The sequence below is a fragment of the Uloborus diversus genome, chromosome 3 (assembly GCF_026930045.1).
Source record: "Uloborus diversus isolate 005 chromosome 3, Udiv.v.3.1, whole genome shotgun sequence".
Lineage (NCBI taxonomy): Eukaryota > Metazoa > Arthropoda > Arachnida > Araneae > Uloboridae > Uloborus > Uloborus diversus.
Genome location: NC_072733.1, coordinates 173,904,368 through 173,927,715, shown reverse-complemented (window position 1 = coordinate 173,927,715; position 23,348 = coordinate 173,904,368). Strand labels below are relative to the sequence as shown.

Here is a 23,348-nt window from a genome sequence, read left to right as displayed (position 1 = left end):
GTCTGTGCCTTGGCCATGTACGCATGATAAATACCCATTGAAACTAATTCTTTTTTACAGCACCATGCAGGGGAAGGCAAATGAGACCTGTAAGTGGAGTACGCTTACAGAAAAAATGCTAGAAAGTTGCTTATAATTTAAAATTTTGTTTATCAGTGCAAACCATAATTGTCTGCAAGAGGGTTTCATTGTCTGCTACAATGTCACCATGTTGCAATGTTTCTGCCACTAGGGTACTGATACATTCAATTGCTAAAGTGGTCCAAATAAGATGAAAAGTTAAGTTTCTAAAAGGTTGAAATAAAAAAGTGAAAAATATGAAATTTAACTTTTTACATAGCCCCCCCTAGGTCCTCACACTCATATTTAGGGAAATGACAAGTACAGCAGAACAGTTCTAACACATAAATTTGACATGAATACAACTAATATGAAAGGCAGCAGTTGTGACCTATACTACTTTACATTTGTGATGATTTTCACAGGCCATATAGCAACTTATATATATATATATATATATATATATATATATATATATATATATATATATATATATATATATATATATATATATATATAATAATTAAGCAAACAGAATTTCAGATATTAAACAAATTATAAATAATTAATGATGATAAAAAGGAAAAATGCAAACAGCTATTAAGTAGGAAAAGATAAAGTATGAATCCAGAGCTCATCAGCCGTGGAGGATTCATTAATTATGGCCAAAAGACCAAAATTTTAACTATGAACTAAAAGAGAATGTTTAAGCTCCAGTACATGCAATATAGAGTAACAATGGGCAAAAGCACCACTTGCTAAACTAAAAACACTAAACTAGAGCTCAAATCTAAAACTAAAAGCAGGGGGTTTCACCTCGACTAATTAGGAAAACAAGTTCCGATAATTAGCCATCCACGGGACAGTACCTGCCTATAACAAAATTGTCTTACCTTGAAATCCACCTAAACAAAGCCAAATCCATTGTTCAACCTGAGTTAAAATTTTGGTCTTTTGACCATAATTAATGAATCCTCCATGGCTGATGAGCTCTGGATTCATACTTTATCTTTTCCTACTTAATAGCTGTTTGCTTTTTTCCTTTTTATCATCATTAATTATTTATAATTTGTTTAATATTTGTAATTATGTTTGCTTAATTTTATATTTACTTGGCTTTTTAGTTTTGCTGCGTTGCGCATCTATGGGCTCTTGGTGTGGTCTTTTCAATATTTTTCACTTTTATTATATATATATATATATATATATATATATATATATATATATATATATATACATACATACATATGTACATACGTAACATACATATACAGGGTGTCTCAGTGTAATGTTTCAGAACTTCTAGAAGGGGTAGGATGCATCCTGATAGACTGGAAATCATATAGCAATGCAGTGTCGGAAATGCTTTCCCAACCGGAAAAATTTGAGATATGCCGGGAGTATTCTAGACTGAGCATTTCTGACCCTGCATTTCTCTATGATTTCAAGTCGTTGGAATGTACCCAACCTCTCTTAGGAGTTCTGAAACATTTAACAGAGATACCCTTTGTATATATTTGTTCAAATTGTACAAATTTTTGAAGTATGCTTACATATCATAGCATAACATTTTATTTTATCTTCCAATAGCAATGAAAAGGATAAGTATATACTGTTTCATTAATTAAACAATTGCCATTATAGGTGTTCTACTCGGGTTCAGGGCAATGTGATTCCATCTTATTTTTAGCATGCTCCTGCAGGATTTTAAACCCAAATATTTCCTCGAATTTCAGTCCTAAATATTTTGATTTGTTTGGGTTGTTATTGTTTTTGAATGCTTGTGGTGTTTCTAAACATGAATGTGAGTTCCTGAGGACCATTTAAAAAGTAAGATGTTGTATTTTTCCTTTTTTTTCCTTCAAACTTTTAATGTTTTAACTTAGCATCTTATTTTCACCATTTTGGCAATTCTAAGTATGTATCTAAGACTAACAACAGCAAAAATAAAGGTCATGCAAATTAAATGTGGACCTGACTCTACAAATAGCATAAATTCAAAAACCGTTTATAGTTTTCTAAATATTAATTTGAGAAAATTGCTAATTGCATGAAACATTTTAATGAAGTAATTCAAATGGAAATGACATAGTAAGTACAATTCAGAAGAAAGAAATTTTCACATGGGCATAACACAGGCACAACAGGAACTGTATCACTTAAAAAATCAAGTAACTCAATACAGTACTCTAGCATATAATTAAAGAAAAAAACTGGGAGGAGTACATTAATGAGTATAATTTTCAGAACAAAAAGATTATACCATAAATACACATTTTGAAGCACATTTGCGACATTTAATTAGTCACAAATGCTGTATTATTTCTTATTAAACTTTTTATTAGTATTACTTCTTTTAAATTTGCTACTAAAAACTTGTGAGTTACTCTAAAAGTTTAAAAATATACTTTATAAGGTATGAATGTGATACTTTAAACAATTTGTAGATAAAATCATATTTTATAAATCAAAAAAGAATAATAACTTTTAAAAATGTTTTTGACCAAATAATATAAATTCTCAAGAAAATCAACATGTAAAATATTATTAGTTAACATGTTTTCACCTTAATTATATTTCTACAAAATATACACATGCATGCGCTTTTCTCTAATTTGCATATCAAAGATTTAGCTTATAGTAGAGACAAACAAGTAAAGGAAACTTTTAAAAGAAGACAGATCATAGCATTAAAATTCTAAGCCTTATTGCATTAGCAGAGTATTAATCATAGCATTGTTGTTTCAAATCAAAATATGCTTAAATACTTGAGAGAGCATCTTTCATACATTTTCATTACCATGACGTGGGGCTGACCGCATTAATGTCAAAATTAGATATCATTAGCTTTAGTCCATCTTTTTTTGGTGGAAATGAAACCTCTCGTTTCATAGAAATGTCAGATTTATCAACTTTTTTATCTTTGTTTTCTTTATTGCGTTGGACATTCAAGCACTGTCCTTTTATAGATTTATCTTGATTCGGATAAGAACCAAGATAAAACCATCGTCCCGGATTAGAGCGAACAGTGTCCTGCTGACCACTCATCCTTCTCCGAGGAGCAGGTGATGGTTCAGGCGTGGCACAAGGGGTGCTATCCGGTGATGAGAAAAGTTCTTCATGCTTCAAAGTATCCAAAATGGAATGATATTGGCTTGGAGAATGAGAAATTGAGCTTGGACTCGTGGGCTGTGGATGCTTTATTTCAACAGGACTTTTTATTTCAGCAGGAAATGCTACTGTATTTTCACTGTATTCACTTGGCTCAACTATTAAAAAATGTAGAATTTCAATTTAAATGTACATTACTAAAAGGCATCATTTCATAATCATCATTAAATCATCAGGCATCATTTCAATCAAACAATAAATAAAACAGTGCAATTTCAGAGACATTAAATAAAACATAATCAGCAAATGAATGCTACAATTAAAAAAAAAAGTCCAGTTGATAGAATACCAAGTAGTTTTAATAAAAGTTGCGCATTTTTGTGTTCAGAAAACAAAGGGGGTGTGGAAATTAACAAAATTTATTGGACAGTGCATTCAATAATATTTTATTTCAATTAAAAAAAAAAATTCTTTCTTTTCTCAGAGGATCACATGCTAGGAATGGCTCCAGAGATTTACCTTCAAGGAAAAAAACTCTCCTTTTGTTTTTCCCCTGGTGAAATGGGTGGTGCAGCCTCAAACCTGTTTTTGTGCAGTGGATAGGGACCACATAAAAAAATTGTTCAGAACCTCACAAGTATCTATAAAAAATAGTTTTCGTAACAGAGTCAAAAAAATTTTTTTATGTGGTCTCACATGGAAAATAGACCAAAAACTTATGATATAACTAGGAGGAAATGAACTGCAAATACTTGAAATCTCGCTAAACCTCTTAGAACCTGTTTCATAAAATACAGATAAGAATAATTTTAACAATTTTCTTCACATGTGTTCTTATTTTGCACGTGCAAAACTTTTCAAAACGTATTACCATTATATCCTTATTATTCTGACAACACACAACTTGTGATAAACTCGTTCAAGATCACTTTGGTCATTCAGGGATATCCCGAACTTACATTTCTGGGAGAGAGGAAAATCCCACTTTGCCGAATAAAACTCAAAATTTTGCTGAAAAGAACTCCAAACTTTGCCAAATGGAACTCCAAATTTAGCAGAATAGAGCTCCAAATTTTGTGTAATGATGATTTGTCAAACAGAACTCCAAACTTCACCAAATGATGATAATTTAGCTGAATGGATCTATAAATTTCACCGAAAAATGATAACTTTGCCGAACTGAATTCCAAATTTTGCCGAATAATGATAATTTTGCCAAATGGAACTCCAAACTTCCCCAAATGATGATAACTTTACTGAATAGAGCTTCAAATTCTGCTGAATAATGACAGTATTGCTGAATTATCAGACAAAATTTTTCGAATAAGAAAATTTTTGGGAGGTGACAGTGACATCCTATCAAGGAGCCTCTGCTGTCACTTGAAGATACTACCTCAGAGTCCCAATCTAATTGAAAAAAATTTTCCCACACAAAAAAGTTTGCAAAAAAAAAAAGCACAAAAACAAGTTTGAGTGCAATTTGAAATTTTATCCTTAGAACCTAATTGTCAAAATTTTGATCTTCGAACCCTTTCTGTTCCCCTAATGTCACCAAGTGTAGTGTAAAAGCACATTGTGAGGTTACATAATTTTGAAAGATTACCCGGAAGATCTCTCACCTTCTTCGTTAATGTCTCAACAAGTAGCTCAAAATTTTATTTAAAAAAAACTTCAACATTAAAAATTTTATGGTGATATAAAATTCAAAATATTAAAAACTTTCCTATATTCTGCTCAGCAAAAAGTAGACCGAAAGTAAACAAAAGGGTTGCCAGAAGGTTTGTCTTTTTTGGGGGATTTCCTTTAGGATAAAAAGAAGGTAAACCAATATTCACCGTCTGCTTGGCACAGATTTGGTATCATTCAAGCTAAACATTTGGTTGTTGACACCAAATGCAAATTCTTTTATTTACATCAATTCTACCTTTTCCGTGAAAGGAGTAGGGTCTGGTGGGGCAAAGTGGTCACAAAATACAGGTTTTTCAACTTTGGTAAATAATGAATACAAAAATTTCTTTTAAAACTTCATTTTTTCTTTTTTTGGCTTTTATTTTGCATTATATTAATAAAGAATATGCTGCACTGAATTTCAGGATGAAAAAAAAAATGAGTTAAACAGCTTAATAGCATTTTTTTTTCTTCATGTGTGTTAATGATCTGGGGTGGGGTAAAGCGGTCCTAGTTAAAACAATTAATCTAAAACCATAACTAATTTTTTTTAATGCTCAGCATACCTAGTTCTTTTGAAGAATTTTACTTTATTTAAATATATTTTTGATGGTCAACTATGGTCAAAAGTGTGTTATCCAAGACTTATAATCATTATTTTTCACTCCTGGATTTCATCAATGCCATCAGGAAAGGTGTGATAATTTGCAATGGTTTATTTCTTTGGGAACATAATAAAGGTAGCGTCTGAATAATGGTCTAAACTACCTAAGCTACATCATAAGAAAACATTGCAATCAAATAGAGTTCCGAAAAATATTACTTATTTAAAAAAACCAAAGGGAAAAAAAATTATCAAGCTATATCTATTTAAACTAATAATATAAATCTATAGAGTTTGTTTATTTGAACGCGCTAATCTCAGGAACTACTGGTTCAAATTGAAATTTTTTTTTTGCATTGAATGGCCCATTCATTGAGGAAGGCTAAAGGCTATAGAACATCACGCTATGACTAATACGAGCGGAGCATCAATAAAAAATGTTATGAAAACGGGAAAACTTACATTGTAACACAAAATGCTCAGAATGCAGAATATGCGTAGCCACGGTGGTTCGACCTGAAAGTGTTGGCGTCAAGATCTAGTGGGCGTAGGTTCGAATCAGCCATGAGGCAAATCTCAAGGGTACTTTTCACAGAAAATCCTAAACGATGCTAAAAATGATTTGTAAAAAAAATATATGTATGTATATAAATATCCTTGTCTTATTTTTCTTAATAATTAACTAATAATATAAAGCTGAAGAGTTTGTTTGAACGGGCTAATCTCAGGAACTACTGGCTTGAATTGAAAAAGTCTTTTTGTGTTGAATAGTTCATTCGAGGAAGGCTATAGGCTATATGACATCACGCCTATATATGACTAATAGGAGTGTAGAAGCAATTAAAAATAGTATGAAAACGGAAAAAATCTATCTATACTAATATTATAAAGCTGAAGGGTTTGTTTGTTTGACGCGCTAATCTCAGGAACTACTGATATGAATTCAAAAATTCTTTTTGCGTTGAATAGTCCATTTATTGAGGCTATAGGCTATTTTTTTTAAAAATCAGATTGACCGAAATATTTGTAATTGCAAATTAAATGTTTAATTGCTTAGTTCTATGAATTCTTAATAGATGGCGGGGTAAGTTAATTCTTTGAGAGGGCGCTGGCAGACAGTGTCGATAGCTGTGAGGAACCATGCCCATGATTTGCTGTTGTGATCAGCAAACAGATTTTTGAATGCGTTTTTTTTCCAGGTTCAGGTACATAATTTGATTTTGTAGGATTGGGTTTTGTTTTCCTTATTTCTTCAACGTTTGTTTTGTTCTTATTGTTGAAGATAGTTACTTATCTAAGTAATTAATTTGATTTGTCGTATTATTCAATTCTGATTTTTCTTTATAATGTTTTTATTATAGCATTCTTTATTTGATGAAACACTTTAAATTGCAGGGGGAAAAAACTGCTTCACTCGCTAAAGGGCAGGGTTACAGTAGCGTGTTTGCTTGGCCCGTTAAGTGATGAACTATGTAGTTGAAGGATTATTTTGAGTTTTAAAGATACTATTAATATTTTTATGTGTTTTGCCGAATTGTTTTAAATTTCAAAGAAACATTAATAGGTCTTTTGAAAAGGTGTGTACTTATTTTAGTTGAAGATCAGAAGGGGGGTAGGGGGTATGGATTTTTTTTGTTCAACAGACTTCCTTTAAGTTCTTAGCACGGGTGTTGCATGCGAGTAATGCTAGTTTATTCAAAACACTGTATGTGAAACACTTTTAGTTCTAAGTTTCTACTTTTTAATGATTTTCTTGGGGGAGGGGTAAGGGAGTGGCATAAATTATTCTTCTAGAATAAATTGAAAGCTGTGGTTGCAGAAGAATTCTATGATTTGTCTTCAAATATTATAGCATTACAATCTTGCTTTAATTCAATCGACATGCTATATCAAATTTAAACTCAGTTTACTTTAAAAACAGTAAATGGTTAGTAAACTTATTATTTAACTGATATTTACCTTATAAATGAAAATTAAATGATTTTAGATGAAGGATATCTCATGACCACTTAACTTCATCTTACTTAAGTTGTTCTAAAATATTATATAAAATAAATTCAGCTTAGCTGCTTGAGCAGAGGTATTCTAGAACCCCTTCCCTAATTCTTTCTTTTGTTTCGAATATTAGCTCTTTATTTAATTTATGACCACTTTCTCCCACCAGACCCTGTAGGTCATTGCCCTTCTCCCCTATAAATTATCATATGGCCACATTTATTTCTATAGGTAAGAAAAGAAGTTTCATATAATATCGCAAATAATCAATACGTACAATGAAGAACCATTAAATAATGTATATTTTACATGAACATCAAAGCACAAATGCAGGCTTTAATAAGCGCGAAGTTTTAAATTTTACATATTTCGAAAAAAAAAAAAAAATTTAGAACCCTTCAAATTTACGAAAAGATAATAAGTCGTAAGATACACAGATTGAAAGATATTCGTTTAATATTTAAAATTTTAAACGTATATTATAAGATTATAATAATACAAAAAATGAGTAAAGATTGCAAGCAGGAATTGATGTACACTTTCTTTCTTGCTCCGTGATAATTAGATGTACAAAACGTTACAAATAAACTACACAAATAGTACTGACCTACAGGACAGAAACCATCTGGCGAACTGGAATGTGCATCATAATGTTCTGAATGCTCTGATAAAAATCCTTCTGTCTCAGGTGGGCTACAAGCATACTGCTCAAAATCGGTAACAAAATTCAGTCGTTCAATATTATTAACCATCCAGTTCGGAAGTCCAAATTTTCTATTCCGATTCTCGCTGGCTGAAGCATCTGGAGTTGCTTCCATTTTTGCCAACTGATGAATCTGCAAAAATCTAGAAAAACAATAAATTAATATATTTTCAAATACATACAGCTTTATTTATCCTGAAAAGGGCCATTCTGTGACAAATCAACACTTTTTAGCAAAAATTATTCATATACTCTCAGATTATGATAAAATTAAGTAAGTTTTCATAGACACAGAAAACATAACTTATTATTTTGAAAAATATCAACCTGTTTCGAAAATACAAATCTGTGAATGTTTCAAAAATTTACAAAAACCTTTAAAGGCTCATTTTTCAAAAATGACATAGAATATTTCTTAATTAAACAAGAGAGTAATTGAGCAAGTGTCATTTCACCATTTTCAAGAGTATCATATGTGTAACAAATACGTTTTAGAATAATTCTAGAAATTTAAAATTTAGATTTCTTAAAAAGTGACCTAATTCCTTTTACAGTATTTGAGGCAGCAATGAAACGATTGCAAACGTTTTCAAGTAGGATCATGTTCGGCTTGTGTTTCATTAAAATATTTTATTAAAGATTACAATGCTACTTGAAATATAAAACAAAAAAAAACCGGATTTGTTCATATAACTTTCATAATATTAACAAATAATATAGATGCTGCAAGCTACATACATTTATAGTTAGGGCAAACCTAACCTGGCAGCATCACAATGCAATGATGAAGATCTGCATAGCCTTCACAATGCTGCTTGGTAAGGTTTGACCAAACTATTATTAATTATCTTACTTCAAAATAATGTTCTGAATTGGGAATTTTCATCAAAATTTCTGATTGGTGGCAAGTTAAATAAATAATTTTAAGCTTTATTCAATATAAGCCATATCAGGGCCCATAGGGCTCTGTGTCAAAAGCATTGTCTTCTAAGCACCAGGTCCTGGTTTGATTCCCACCAGTGCTCCGGGTATATAATTTCCTTTCTTTCTGCTGTATATAATTCTTGTGCTGTCTTGAATGTCAATAAACTTTAAAACACTTGTTGTACTATTACTGCTAGGATATAAGTCACCCATGCAAGGCTAAGCATAAATCTCCAAAATCTTCACACATAAAATAAGCTGTACCAGTTATATACATATAAACAGAGTATACACACTATACATATAGTTTGTGTACATTATTTGCACAGTGCGAGTGTACACATAAATCAAACAAAAAACAAGTGATTAAAGTGATGCAATAGTGTCCAGCTTTTTTTTTAGCTGTCACAAGCCATTTTTCACTTTAAGAAGGATCTTGCTTCTTTTATTTACCTTCGAAACAAATGGATTACGGTTATTTCAAATGCACTATTAACAGAAAAAAAAATGTTTTTAGTTCATCAACAGTATCAAATAAAGTAATAAGTCTGAACTTGAGCTTCACATACACAAAATAATGATGACCTAAACAATTTAAATTGGAGTTTCATTGTAAAAGTTGAAGCTACAAATTGACCACGACTTAATCATAACGTTTATCTTCACAAAAGTAATGCAAAATCCTTTTTTAACCTCTGAGATTGAAATAAATCTGAAATGCTGGCACGGCAAATAAAATTCACTAAAAGGTCATTGTAAGGGGTGCACATAGCAACACGGCTTTACAAATCACAAGTAGACCAAAAGAATTGCTTCCAATAAAATGAAGCATAAAATATTTAAAACGCACGAAGCAAATTACCGGCATGTAGGTTACAATACAACAGCATTTTTTTGCGATTCAAACCCAAGATCGATTACTGGAATGAAAATTGTTACTTACCAGCCGATGAGCTCCTTATTTCGTAGCTCCACAACACGTTATTCCTTTTGATCGCAGAAACATCCTACAACAAAACAGAACTGTTGCGTCATTAATCCGTCGGACTCTTCTATCCCAAGTCATCCCAAGGTTCATTTTTACGTCATCTGAGTTGCGAGGCGAGCTGATTATCCATTATTGTGGCACTGAAATCAGCTGTTAAAAAGTGTTCGAATTGGCTCCGCTTGATTTTCATTGTTTGTTTGTCTGAGAAAAAAATAAATAAAAGAAAAGAAAAAGAAACAAATCTGCGGTTAACGGCATTTATGCCATCATCAAAATATTTTCATTTCATAAATTTTATTAGGTTGTTACCGGATAGTCTGCTACTGTTATTAACTTCTACTTCAACGTCAGAGGCAGGAATGAAGAACTAGAACAGAAAAACAAAATTCTTGTATATTCCACGAAGTAGGTGTACTGAAAACAGTGTAGCGGAGTTGATTTGTTTTAAATGTTTACAGCGTTAATTATTTTCATTTTCGGGAAACAGTTTGTAGATGTACGAGAAATGCAATGCCTCAGATACCAAAATATTTACTTTTCTCCTTCGCCGTCATTCGTTCGAAAACAAAAACATAACGAGTCTTTTTTCATATTTATATTTTGACAGTTGTAGTGTTTGAGAAAAATAAAAGTAATTATTCCGTTTTGAAAAAAATATTACATGACGCAGGGGGGGGGGGCATTAAAAAAGAGATTTTCAATTTTTTAATCTCTGGTACATTTCTCTAGTACCCTCTTTTAAGGGTGGCCATGTGAGGGGTGGGGGCCGCGTCACAGCGCAAACTGCGATATTGAAATTTTTAAGGGGGGGGGGTAATCTGAGTAGATGTTTGATCTCATTTTAGACTCCATTAAGAGATTGCGCCTTCACTCTTGGGAAGGGGGGGGGGTAACCCTTGCCTATCTAATGAAATATGTTTAGGAAGTCTTCAATATGACAACTATCATATGGATAATTTTTTCTGTCAAGGACGGATTCAACATCTGATTATGGTCATAGGGTGCCAAATTTAAGAAGTGTGTAAATACTGAACGGGTTTATAAAAGAGGAGGGTCAGGCTTGTCATTTGGGGGGGGGGATTTTCTCCCCTTGGATTTGAAAGACCTATTATTACATGTAAGTGAACATGGTTTTTAATGTTTTCCGAGGAAAAAATTACATTTACCATTCTCCCCCCCCCCTCCGCACCTTCCCTGGGAAAATTCGACATTACGGAACTAAGGTGAGAGTCGGTATGGAATCTGAAAATCAGATTTTCATCAACTTAGTGTTTAATTTTTCACACACATATTCACGTAGAAAAAGGATATACTGCTGTGCTAAGCACAGATGTGGTATCTGCAGTAGAGCTCAAAATGAGAAATTGATGATTAAAATTTTGCAACTGGTTTTTTTGATTTGTGACTTAATTAAATGTTCAACTAGCGGTAGTCGTTTCGTAAATAACTTATCTAACCTACGTAAAGAGCGTATTTTTGTAAAAGTCTTGATTTAAAATTAAAGAATGTAGTTGCGACAAATTTCTCTTCAAAATCTTTTCATATACTAGGTTAATTTCACTGTAAGCAGTGGCGGATACAAGGGGAGGGGGGTCACGAATCCCCTCCCCCCCCCCAAAAAAAAAAACCACGAACGCATTTAGATGTTTGCTTGAAAAAATAGAAAAACTTGATCGAAACCATATGAAAAGATTTTTTTTTAATTCAATATTTTTTGGGCATTAGATGAAAGGGGGGGGGGGGTCATGTGGTTTGTGATCTCCCCTCCCCCCGGAATCTGCGAAATATCTTTGTAATCGTTATAAGTTTCATTGCATTTGAGAAGTGAAAATGACTGCTTGAAAAAAAAAAAAAATCTGAACGGAACCATAAGGAAAAGGAAATAATTTTTGAATTCCCCTTTTTTTTGTGGCATAACATGTCATTTGCTATTGATATATAACTTTGCTTGAGACAGTCTTTCTACGGCGCGTTTTCAGGCGCCAGTAAACTGAAGCAACAAAGAAGTGTTTGCCACCCGATTGCTTTTTATGCAACAAATCTAATGGACGATAGGAATATTTCCAGAGCTGTAAGGCATCGCTTCAGTTGACAAAACATTTCATTGTGTGTTTCATTTTTTACGTAAAGTCTCTGTAAATTATTATTCCCTTCTGTTGTGATTTTTAGACAGTTTCGTTTTTTTTTTTCGGGTTGAGTTTATTTGTAAATGTGCCGTGAATAGTTAATTAGTTCAAATCAGTGTTTTGGATTTTGTGTCGTGCAAGAAATGTAAAATTTTAGTTTCGTGTGAGCGCGAACCCTTGTTATATGAGGGTTTCCGTAAATTATAGCTCCTTGTATTAGACGGAAACGGTGCTGAAAAAAGCAGTGTTTTGTTAGAAAAAAACTACCTATAACAAAAACAATGCAGTTTTCGGGTGACAAAACATTGCTCTCTTTTTTTGCAAAGTTAAACAAGTTAAGCAAAAGTTAACCTAAGTTAAAAAAACTGATGAACCCAAATCCGATGGAAACGTATCTCGAGTTCCTGTATCAGACTCTGAGACTGCGACGTTGTCGCCCAACTCTGATTTTTCTAGAATCAAAAACAATCAGTCAGTGAGTATTAATCAATGTCTAAATTACACACATTCATAAAATATTTAATTTTTAATTAGATTTTCGCCGCATTTTTAAGTGAAATTTTGGTTTATTGACAACATACATTTCGAGTTCGTGTACTTGGTCACACAGGACCCGTTTATGAACTCACGTCCAATATGACAGATAGCACGATACAGGGACATAGTGTAAGACAGAATTAACAGCACAGAGAAAGAAATTACAACCAAGGCAACGGGCGAGAATCGAACCCACCACTTCGGGACTACTACAATGACGCGCCAACCAACTGCGCTACCGAGGCCCAAGTGAAGTTTTAAGAGTATATTTCTGCATACAAAATATATGTGTCATAATCAGATATATGAATGAAATGAACCTTCTTCACGGAGATATCAGTACATAAAATATAAAAAAGAGCAGAGACCGTCGTATATTTATTATTTATTATAATTAATGTGCAATAACTTTTTAGTTACACCAGTTAGTTAATGTTTAATCTCAACTTTTATGCTAAACAATCCTTCATTTCAAACTCAGATCTATAACTTTCGGGTTTCCCTACAAATATCAACAAGCCTTATAAGTTTTTTCAACTCGTATCTGAGATGCCCATTTTATTCAAAGTCGCTTTGTAAATTTGAACAGGTTTAAAACATTTTTTTCAGCACAAATTCAAAGTTCACCGTTAGAGAACAGGAAATTTCATACTATCCCTTCACGGCATTTACAAGGTGAATCCCGGAGGTCAAACCAAGTGATTTTCTTTAATTATTTTTATTCAAGTTCAATGTAACCTAAGTTTAAGAAAATTGCCTTACGTGAGACTACATATAATCTATGGTTGTCGTTTCCGAAAATTTAGAGCTGACAACACATTCTAAAACCTGAAAAATTATTTAAAAAAAAAACTTTTAAAATGGTTATTTCAATAATTTTGTATGCAATTTTGAATTGTTTACGGGGGGGGGAGACTTTCTCATAGTTTTTCAAAATTTCAGAGTGTCTTTAAAAAATTTTACTTGAGCCCAGTCTCACCCTTGGCCATGACGCCCCCCCCCCTCCCCTCTAAAATGAAATCCTGTATCCGCCCCTGACCGTAAGTGAGTCAATTTTAGAGGTATCTGCACAGATACGACAAATATAGCTTTGTAAAACGCAATGTATCATTAAATAGTACTGAAAACATCTGCTTTATTTGGATTTTGCTGTCACTTTATTTCGTTATTTCAAATTTAACAGAATCTGCTTTCTAAAAAAATACCATTTTCAAAATTTCGTACATTTAAAACTGTAAACCACAACAACTTTCTGTTCTTTATATTCAAAGAATGTACTGATGCTATCATTTATAATGTTTTATTTTCTATATTCATTTTTACTGAGCATAAAGATAATTTTGACAGCAGACGATACTTAAACAAAATATAATTGGCCGTAGAATGAAATGCTTTTTTTTTTTGCACAAAAGAATTAGATATGAATATTTTACATTTCTTTAATTTTTAAGAATTTGAATTTTAAATAAAAATTTAAATAGAAAAAAATGAATATTTACTTGAACATTTATGCAAAGTTGTATTAGTTTTTATTATCGACCTATTTCAACTATTCAAAGGTAAACTAATTTTAGTACTTTGTTACAATAAACTGCTACATTATTTAATTCGCAACTCCAACAAACTATAGGGGGCGCTGCAGTCACTGTCTAATGGCGGATGAAAAAACTAAAACAAACGCACGCTGTAACGTATAATTGCTTCTAAACTTACGAAATGAGAGAAATTTTTGTTCGCATGCATGATTTTTTGTTCTTTATTCATTTGAAAAGATTTTTCAAAGTCTTTTGGTTATTCTGACCCATGTAGAAAGAGATTAGAAATCAAAAAGTATTACGAAAGAAAAAATTAATGCAGAACACACAGTAGCCCTGGCTAATGGGCGGTAATTTACTGAATACACAGTAAGTTGTTCTGAAGCAGCCATTTTCACGATGTTGAATTCGGAATTCATAAATTTTTGGTTCGCTTCGAACAGCATTTTCATTTTGTACCGTTTTTTCTATACATTGGTACATATTATGTCCAGTTTCGTGACATTCCGGCATTTGTTGACATTTTTGTGACATTTCCGGCATTTGTTGACATTTTTGTGACATTTCCCGCGTTTGTTGACATTTTTGTCACATAGTGCACATATGTGACACTATGTGACGTATGCAGATTTCAAATGACTGTGAAGAGATCTCTCTATGACTGTGAAGAGTAACATTTAACACCAGATAATTTATTTCTATGACTATATGATTGGATATCAAAAGAAATCATCATGCATTTAATTCATTCGTCATGGAAATGATTTAACTGATGTGCGAAATCTTGTCAAGATACATTATTCTTTCACACAATTTTAAAACCATAACCCTATAAACAGATTTTTGGCGAAACTCTTCCACCGATAATGACAGCTTTTGGAAAGCAATAAAGTTAAGTTGGCGCGATATTTTAGCGATAAAAATTCCAAACTTTTATTTTTTATTGTTCAAATTCTTAACGTTCTTTCTGGATTTTTCAATCTGTTCTGCGATAAATATTTTCAAGAAAATTTATTTGCATACTGTCCATTTCAGTTGGATGCTGTAGTAAGAAAAGTTATTTAAATCATTTATGTAGAATTAGGTTAAGGAAAAGAGTAATTTTTCAGCATGGTCCTAGTGTCCAGTCAATGTTGTTAAGTCCGCATTTTTTCATCGAATTGAAAAACTGATATTTATTCAAATTCACTCAGAACAAGATAAATAAAATGTGTACTCACAGTTTATATCTGATAGTTTTGATGTTACGCTGTTGCGAATGACGATTCCAAATGATGAATTATGCAAATAAAATAAAAATACACATAGCAAACTGTTTGTTTTGCCCAAAATGAATACATGGAACGCAATGTTTTAGTTTTTTCGGCAGTTTTGTAAATATCCGCAAGGTAGCGTATTCGAGCTCTGGAGTTGCGAATATGCTGCTTTACTAAGGTATAAAAGTCGTATGTACATAATTACTAAGAAAAAAAAAACCGTAACATCGCAGATACCATTTTAAAGGATTAGTATTTGTCACTTACGTTCAAATTGCCTTAGCAAAGTACGCAAAATATGCAGATACCACTTTTTTGCCATAGCTTTTTTTAATATCTCGTGTTCAAAAATCGCCAAAAAACTTGAGATTTAGGTAAACTAAATTACTAATGACCACCCGGTGACAATAACTCAAATTTGACAAAACGTGCAGATACCACATCTGTGCTTAGCACGGCAGTGTTGCATACAAACTATGTTTCTTACCATTGCAAAAGTGTTTTTTCTTTGTGAGAAAAGTTTTTACACCAAACTTAATGTTGTGAAATTCGTATTTCCCAGTTATTAACTTTTTTTTGTTTTTCCAGACTTCGAAGATTCAGAAGTCATTTCTACGGTCTACGGATGACTAAATTTGAATAAAATTGTACTGCTTCACCAGCCAATGGGGAAATCGATGTGACTAAAATAATTTGAATGCGTCATTAATAAGCATTTTGACTTAAGAATTAAACCTTATAGTTAGAACAAACTAAAATTCAAAGTCTTCAGGAATAAAAACTGGCCAGTTTTTATTTTAATGCAATAATAATGTTGAAAATAAAATTAATTTTTTTAAGATCACATTTGGTACTTGATTTTACTGCTGTAATAATTCTTTTCAAGTTTTTATGTGTAGATCACATTTGGTACTTGATTTTACTGCTGTAATAATCCTTTTCAAGTTTTTATGTGTCTTCAAGCTGTGATAAATTTCATTAGCATCATTTAAGAACGTTGAAATTTTTTTTTTTTGGAACTTCAATTTCAAAAAATTCCGAGGGAGACTCCCCCAACTTCATCATGCGAACATAATCAAAGATCGTCAAAAATTGTGTTTCTGGAACTTAAATTTCGAAATATTTTCCTGGGGAAAGTCTCCGAGTCCTATTTCTTTTCCTATCATAATGAGAGATGGTTTACAAATTGCACTTTTGGGCTCCAATTTCAAAAATTTTCGGAGAAGCCCTTAGACCCTTTCTCTACCTCCCGATAAAAAATTCATCTTCAGATCAAAAACTTTAAAACCGTCGGGGAGGGGGGGGGGAGAATCTCCAAACCTTCTATTTCTGCACGAATAATTCCCTCTAAACTCAGAAATTGTTTAGCTGCTTTTAAATAGTTGAGACGAGGATTGTATCAAAAATTTGTAAAAACATTTGTGAAATCATCTAAATAACTTTTGTTAATCGTGTTTTCGAAAAGTAAATGAAACATTTTAAATGAAAAATTATTATAAATATTTACGTTGATTAAAAAGTTATCGCTTTCCGTTTTCTTTTATGTTTGTTAAAAAGTGTAAAAAGACCATTTCCTTTTTCTTCCTTGGGGGGGGGGGGTCCTTAGTACTTCAATAGGGGCACAATTTTTTGCTCAAAAACGGAGCGGTTTAAAAGCTTAATCCGGCCCTGTAATAAGGCGGACTAAAATTCGTAATAATGTCAACCACTACAGTCTGCAACTTAATGATTGCAGTTATTTAACAAGTTTAATGGAATATTGTCTTTCATTCTAAAAATGAGAATAAATAAATAAGTAAATATATAAAAAATACTAATCATTTGTCTTAAAAAAAGTTGGGGGAAAAGATAAAGCTGAAAAAACAAATCTGCATTGCTTTCTTTTCCTATTTATTTTAAAACCATTGTAAATTTGTATGTGTGTTTAGAGAAAATAACCTAGTAGCAGTGAAAAGGTTCATTATGCTAATCGAAAATAATTTATATACAATCACATTAAAAATAAATTCCGCATGCAAAAAATATGTTCTAGACTATAGCGTTCTATCAGTTTTTGACTTCTTGTCAGCCAAAAGAATTTGATCTTAGAACTGATTTAGCGGTTTATTCAGTCGTCGCTGCAATTACTTATGAAAGCAAAAATTCCAGGAGGAAGATGTATCAGAAGAGCGTCTATCATTCAGCAGCGGAAAGCGAAAAACGAAATCCAACTCTCGATTTGAATCACATAGTACATATACAGTAGAATCTCGATAACTCGAAGCTTTTAACTCGAATATTTTTTTATCTTGAAGTTTTCATCAGGTACCAAACTCTTGAAATTGTTGTGGACACTTCCCATAGCTCGAACTACCAATAACGCGAATGTTTTAGCCGGCCCTGTGGGACTTCGAGTTTTTGAGAGTTGACTGTATTTTTAAATCTATAAAGTGAATTCATAGACTATATATATATATTTTTTTCTCCAAATATGCAAAAAACAATAAAACCACTCGAAGCAAGACTGGGGAGATTATTTCTTCCTTGTACAACTTATATACTTTTTAAAAGAAAATTTTATGTGTTCAAAAACAACATTGCTGGTTAATGCGTTCAATAAATGAACCTAAAGTGAATCTCGTGAATAGGTACTAAAAAGTTGCATTCCCTCCATTGGCAAATTTCTGCAAATCATCTTAAGCGATATCACTTTAGAGAAGGTCAAGTTGCTTTTCATGGGAAGGGGGAATAAGGCCCTATATTGAAATTTAATTTGGAGGGGGGGGGGAGGACCAACACCAAAAAAGACTTGTGTTAGATGAACGAAATAAGAGCCATCACATGAAATCGAGACTATTGTCGAATCTATACTAAAAATATAAAGTTGCAGAGTTTGTTTGTTTGAACGCGCTAATCTCAGGAACTACTAGTTCGAATTGAAAAATTCTTTTTGTGTTGAATAGTCCATTCATTGAGGAAGGCTATAGGCTATATACATTACGCTATGACTAATAGGAGTGGAGCAGCAATAAAAAATGGTATGAAAACGGAAATTTTTTTATTACAGTATAAAATGCTAGGAACGCAAGATATGCGTAGCCACGGTGGCTCGACCTGACAGCGTGGGCTTCGCATTCCAGTGAGCGTAGGATCGAGTTAGCCATGAGGCAAATCTCTAGGGTACTTTTCAGAGAAAAGCCTGAACGATGCTAAAAATGATTTGTAATATATATATATATATATATATATATATATATATATATATATTAGGGTGGGTCGATTTTGACTTTTCTTTTGAAATCGAAAACGCCTGTGGTGGGAAAAGTTGTGTATTGGCATCGAATGCTCGCATAAAATTTCTTTTAGAAATCAAAATATATTTAGATCCCCCGCCAGCCCCTTAAAGTTTGGCTAAATATGTAAAAATTGACATTTTTTAAATTTTTTAAAAAAATCTTATGTATAATATTTTTAATCGCCTGTGGTGGGAAAAGTTGTGTATTGACATGTAATGTTCATTTAAAAAAAATTTTGGTAATTAAAATATATTTATACCTTCTGCCAGGTCATTGAAGTTTCGCTATATATGGAAAAATTGACTTTTTTAAAAACTTTTTTTTTCATTTCTTATGTATTTTTTTTAATCACCTGTGATGTAAATAGTAAATAGTAAGACCATTTGTTTGTAAACAAAATAATTATCATATCATATTACATATGCCATCCCTGCTGGGAATCTGAAATTGCGCGTTTTGCCTTTTTTCTTTGCTCCTTCTGCTTAGTTTTAACTGTCAAAGAGACAGATAGTGTGATTCCTCCAAATGTTCATTTTTCTTCTTCTCTGTGATATAATGAAACTATTTAAATCACCCACCCCCAGTCTGACAAATCGGCCTGTTCTTGGCACTTAGCCAAGCATATATGAACCAAATAGAAATTGTAACGAAAAACTCAGAGCCGAAGAATTGGTACAGCGAATGAAGAGTTATCAAGCATATTAGACTATTTAAAAACAACCCAAGTATCTACTGTGGATTTAATTGCAGTAGGATCAGATGGAACAGCAGTCAATACTGGTGTGAAAGGTGGTGTAATAAGACTGTTTGAGCTGTATTTAAAAAGGCCGTTGCAGTGGCTCATATGTCAATTGCACGCCAATGAGCTACCTTTACGCTATCTGTTACGGCATCTTGATGGAAGCACTACAGGTTCTTTTACATATAATGGTCCTATAGGGAAGCTTCTTGGCACATGTAAGCAGCTACCAATTGTCAACTGAAAAAAAATCGCTTTTGATTTGTCAACAGTTGATACAGACGGACTTGGCACTGACCAAAAATACTTGTATCAAATATGTCAAGCAATATGTTCAGGAAATTGTTCAACACCACTGTCCACCAAATCACCAGGAAAGCTATCTCATGTTAGGTGGCTTACAACAGCAAACAGAGTACTTCATTTGTATGTTTGTACAAAAGAGTCATCGCTGGAAATAGGGACTATTGTAGAATACATTGTAAAAGTGTATGCAAAAGTTTGGTTTTTGATTAAAACTGAGCTTTCTTGCACAGCTGGTGCACAGCATCTTTGGGAAGTTATCCACTACTCAAGATATCTTAGCGATGATCTGAAATCAGTAGTTGACCCTGTAAGATAAAGAAATGGTTTTTTTGGTCATCCAGAAAACCTGCCGATAGCCATGATCAAAGGCACGCGATCCTCAGTAAGGAAATTAGGCTACAGAACAATCCTGAAGGCCCGAACTCTTACCAGAGCCGTGTCCAAGGGGAGGGTTTTAGGGGTTAAAACCCTCCCATTGAGGAAGAAAACATAATAAAAAACCAAAGAGAAGTCACAAACAAAATATATTCTCTTTAAAGTATCCCGACAATTTTTTCCTTTTTCTAGTTCGTCTGAATATAAGATAGTCTTTAAAATGCTACTCCTCCGAATTCCCCCCCCCCCCATGCCAATAGTATTATGGAGCATCTTAAATTTTGTTTCCAAATCTTCAGTTTCGCAAAAAATCCAGAAAATGCCCCGAAGCATCATCGCTTAAAATTGCGTTTAAAAATCGTCTAAACTCAAATGTTTTTAAATATGGTCTCACAACCGCGTTTTTTTAAGACTCCAATTACAAAAAAATAAATAAATAAATAAATAAAATTAAAAAACGGGCAAGCCACCTTCCTTTAATATCATCAAAATTAGGTTTTTTTAAACAACACTTACGAAAAATTTAAGTGGATTAGCTTCTGAACTCCTCCTCCGAATAGCTTAGAATACTGCTTAGGTTTTTAGGACTTTAATATTGAAAAAAAAAAAAAAAAAAAAAAATCCAAAGGACAGCACCAGAATCCAATTCCCATAAAAATCTTCAAAGTTTGTCTGTAATTGCGTTTTTGGAACTTAAATTTTGAAAATTTGAAAGGGGGAGGAGAACTTTATTTGTATCTATTTTTCAAGAAAAAAAAAACGTCCTTGAGCTCTATCCCTATTTCTAATGTAAAAAAATTTGGCCTATAATCGTGTTTCAAGCCTTTAATTTCTTCAAATTTCCTCGGAGTCAAAGACCGTCTAAAATTCCATATTTACTGCTAAAAAATTCAAACTTGTTTTAGGGGATTATCCCCGGCCCCCCTTATTTGATTAGAAATTTTTACAATGTACCCGCCTTAAAACTATTTTCTAGTTGTACCACTGTTTTTCAGTTATTATTTTTAATTATTATTTAAGAAAATATATGTAATTTAACCGTACGAGAAACAGGGATTGAATAAAAATAATGTTCTTTTGAAAATAAAATAAATAATAGAATTGATAACATTGCATAAAACCACATCTTCTGTGAATTTGGAACCCCCCCCCCACACCGCTTTGCCTCTCATTGTACCCATTTAACAGAAATGAATTATTAAACCCACTGTTGTGTTTTTCTACCAGTGTAGCAGGTAAGAATGAAAAAACATTGAAACCCAAACCCCTCCCTTTATGAAATTCTGGACACGGGCCTGACTCTTACTAATGAAACTGTTCGTGATTTTGTCATTCCACCTCTAAATTTTCGAGCAAAAGACTATACAGAATTGATAAATTGGAAAAATTGTGTCCTTACAGACTCTCCACTCACCAAACATATACCCAATGCGGAACTTGAGAATGTAGCTCAAACGGGTGTCGTTATTGAAAGTGAGTTGTGGAATTTACCATGTCATACACAAGCGGTAGAAAGAGCAGTTAGGTTGGTGACAGAAGTATCTTTATTAGTTTGTGGAGCAACACGCCATGATGGCTTTATGCGTACAACATTGGCTTTCTGAAAATTAATGCCAAAATTAGAGAACAAAGCAATGTATAAGGTGTAAAACTTCTTTATTACAAAAAACTTCGAGGTGAATTCACAGTCATTTTCCCCTAATACTTCGGGAAAATGAGCGAAGAGCTGCTGTAAAACTGCGACGACGGACTTCTGGTACTTTAATCTTTTATACCTATGCTTTAATACTGAATAATTCTATAGTGTTATAATTAGAAAAATAAAATATAAAAAATGCTTAAAATTTTTTAAAAAAGTGCTGGATAAAATTTTTGCTTTAAAACGTCAAGATTTTAAAAATTATGAAAATATTCCAAATTTTACTGGTTGAGCGGAGCTTGAATATTATTATTATTATTACTTATGAGTGAAGAATCTTACTAGGCAATCATTTTCACTACCGGTGATCAAAAAAAATCAAACATGAGAAATTTAAAAAATAACAAATAAATGTCAATTTTTCCATATTTGGTGAAATTTCAATTGACTCGTGAGGGATCTAAATATATTTTGATTATCAAATATATATATATATATATATATATATATATATATATATATATATATATATATATATATATATATATATATATATATATATATATATATATATATATATATATATGAGCATTAGATGTCAATACACAACTTTTCCCACCACAGGCGATTAAAAATATTATACATAAGATTTTTTTAAAAAAAATTAAAAATGTCAATTTTTACATATTTGGCCAAACTTTAAGGGGCTGGCGGGGGATCTAAATATATTTTGATTTCCAAAAAAAATTTTATGCGAGCATTTGATGCCAATACACAACTTTTCCCACCACAGGCGTTTTCGATTTCAAAAAAAAAGTCAAAATCGACCCACCCTAATATATATATATATATATCTATCTATCTATATATATATATATATATATATATATATATATATATATATATATATATATATATATATATATATATATATATATATATATATATATATATATATACTAGCTGACCCAGCCACGCGTTGCTGTGGCCAGAAATAGATTAAAATATTATTTTGCTCAATATTTTGATAGAATCTAATTAATATTTTTAGTAAAGCTTAAAATATTATAGCCAATTTTAAAACATATGAGATTGATAATGGTGTGTTAGGCTGAGTTAAGAACTTATTAACTTTAGTAAGTATTAACTAAATTTTCGCTGGTAAAAGCACTATACCTACGCTTAGTAAATTTTGCAAGTATGACTTCAAACAAAAATAAAAGCAAAATAACTTGAGAGTGATAGTAAATATGGAAACTGATTGTAAAATATCGGAATGTAGAAAATAAGCGTAAACCAACATGAACTTTTAGAATGTACACTACATTTTATTCATCTCAGATTTCCCTATAGTTTGTAATAAATAATTTTTTTCCAAAAAAATTAACTAAATTAAAAACATATAAAAATGTAATTTTATAAATGAGGTAGATAACATTGACTTAAATCTATTGTTTCTATTATTTGTCTTTTGCTAACACGAATAGGTATGATAACTTTCCCAATC

General features: G+C 32.1%; 1 protein-coding gene across 1 annotated transcript; it reads right to left on the bottom strand.

Annotated features, from left to right (window-relative positions):
• Nucleotides 1-2,666: 2,666 nt before the first annotated feature.
• Nucleotides 2,667-10,110, bottom strand: LOC129219440 (uncharacterized). Its single transcript, XM_054853835.1, has 3 exons — nucleotides 10,009-10,110; nucleotides 8,046-8,284; nucleotides 2,667-3,329 (listed from the first exon to the last, which is right to left on the bottom strand). The coding sequence occupies exons 2-3, from the start codon at nucleotides 8,254-8,256 to the stop codon at nucleotides 2,857-2,859; spliced, it is 684 nt and encodes a 227-aa protein (XP_054709810.1). The 5' UTR covers nucleotides 8,257-8,284; nucleotides 10,009-10,110; the 3' UTR covers nucleotides 2,667-2,856.
• Between the last annotated feature and the right edge of the window lie 13,238 nt (nucleotides 10,111-23,348).

Excerpts from the sequence above, each read along its gene's own strand:
- LOC129219440 (XM_054853835.1), bottom strand. The coding sequence starts at position 8,256 with ATGGAAGCAACTCCAGATGCTTCAGCCAGCGAGAATCGGAATAGAAAA. Across the intron at positions 3,330-8,045 it reads AGATGGTTTCTGTCCTGTAG|TTGAGCCAAGTGAATACAGT; the intron begins GTCAGTACTATT and ends ATTTTTTAATAG.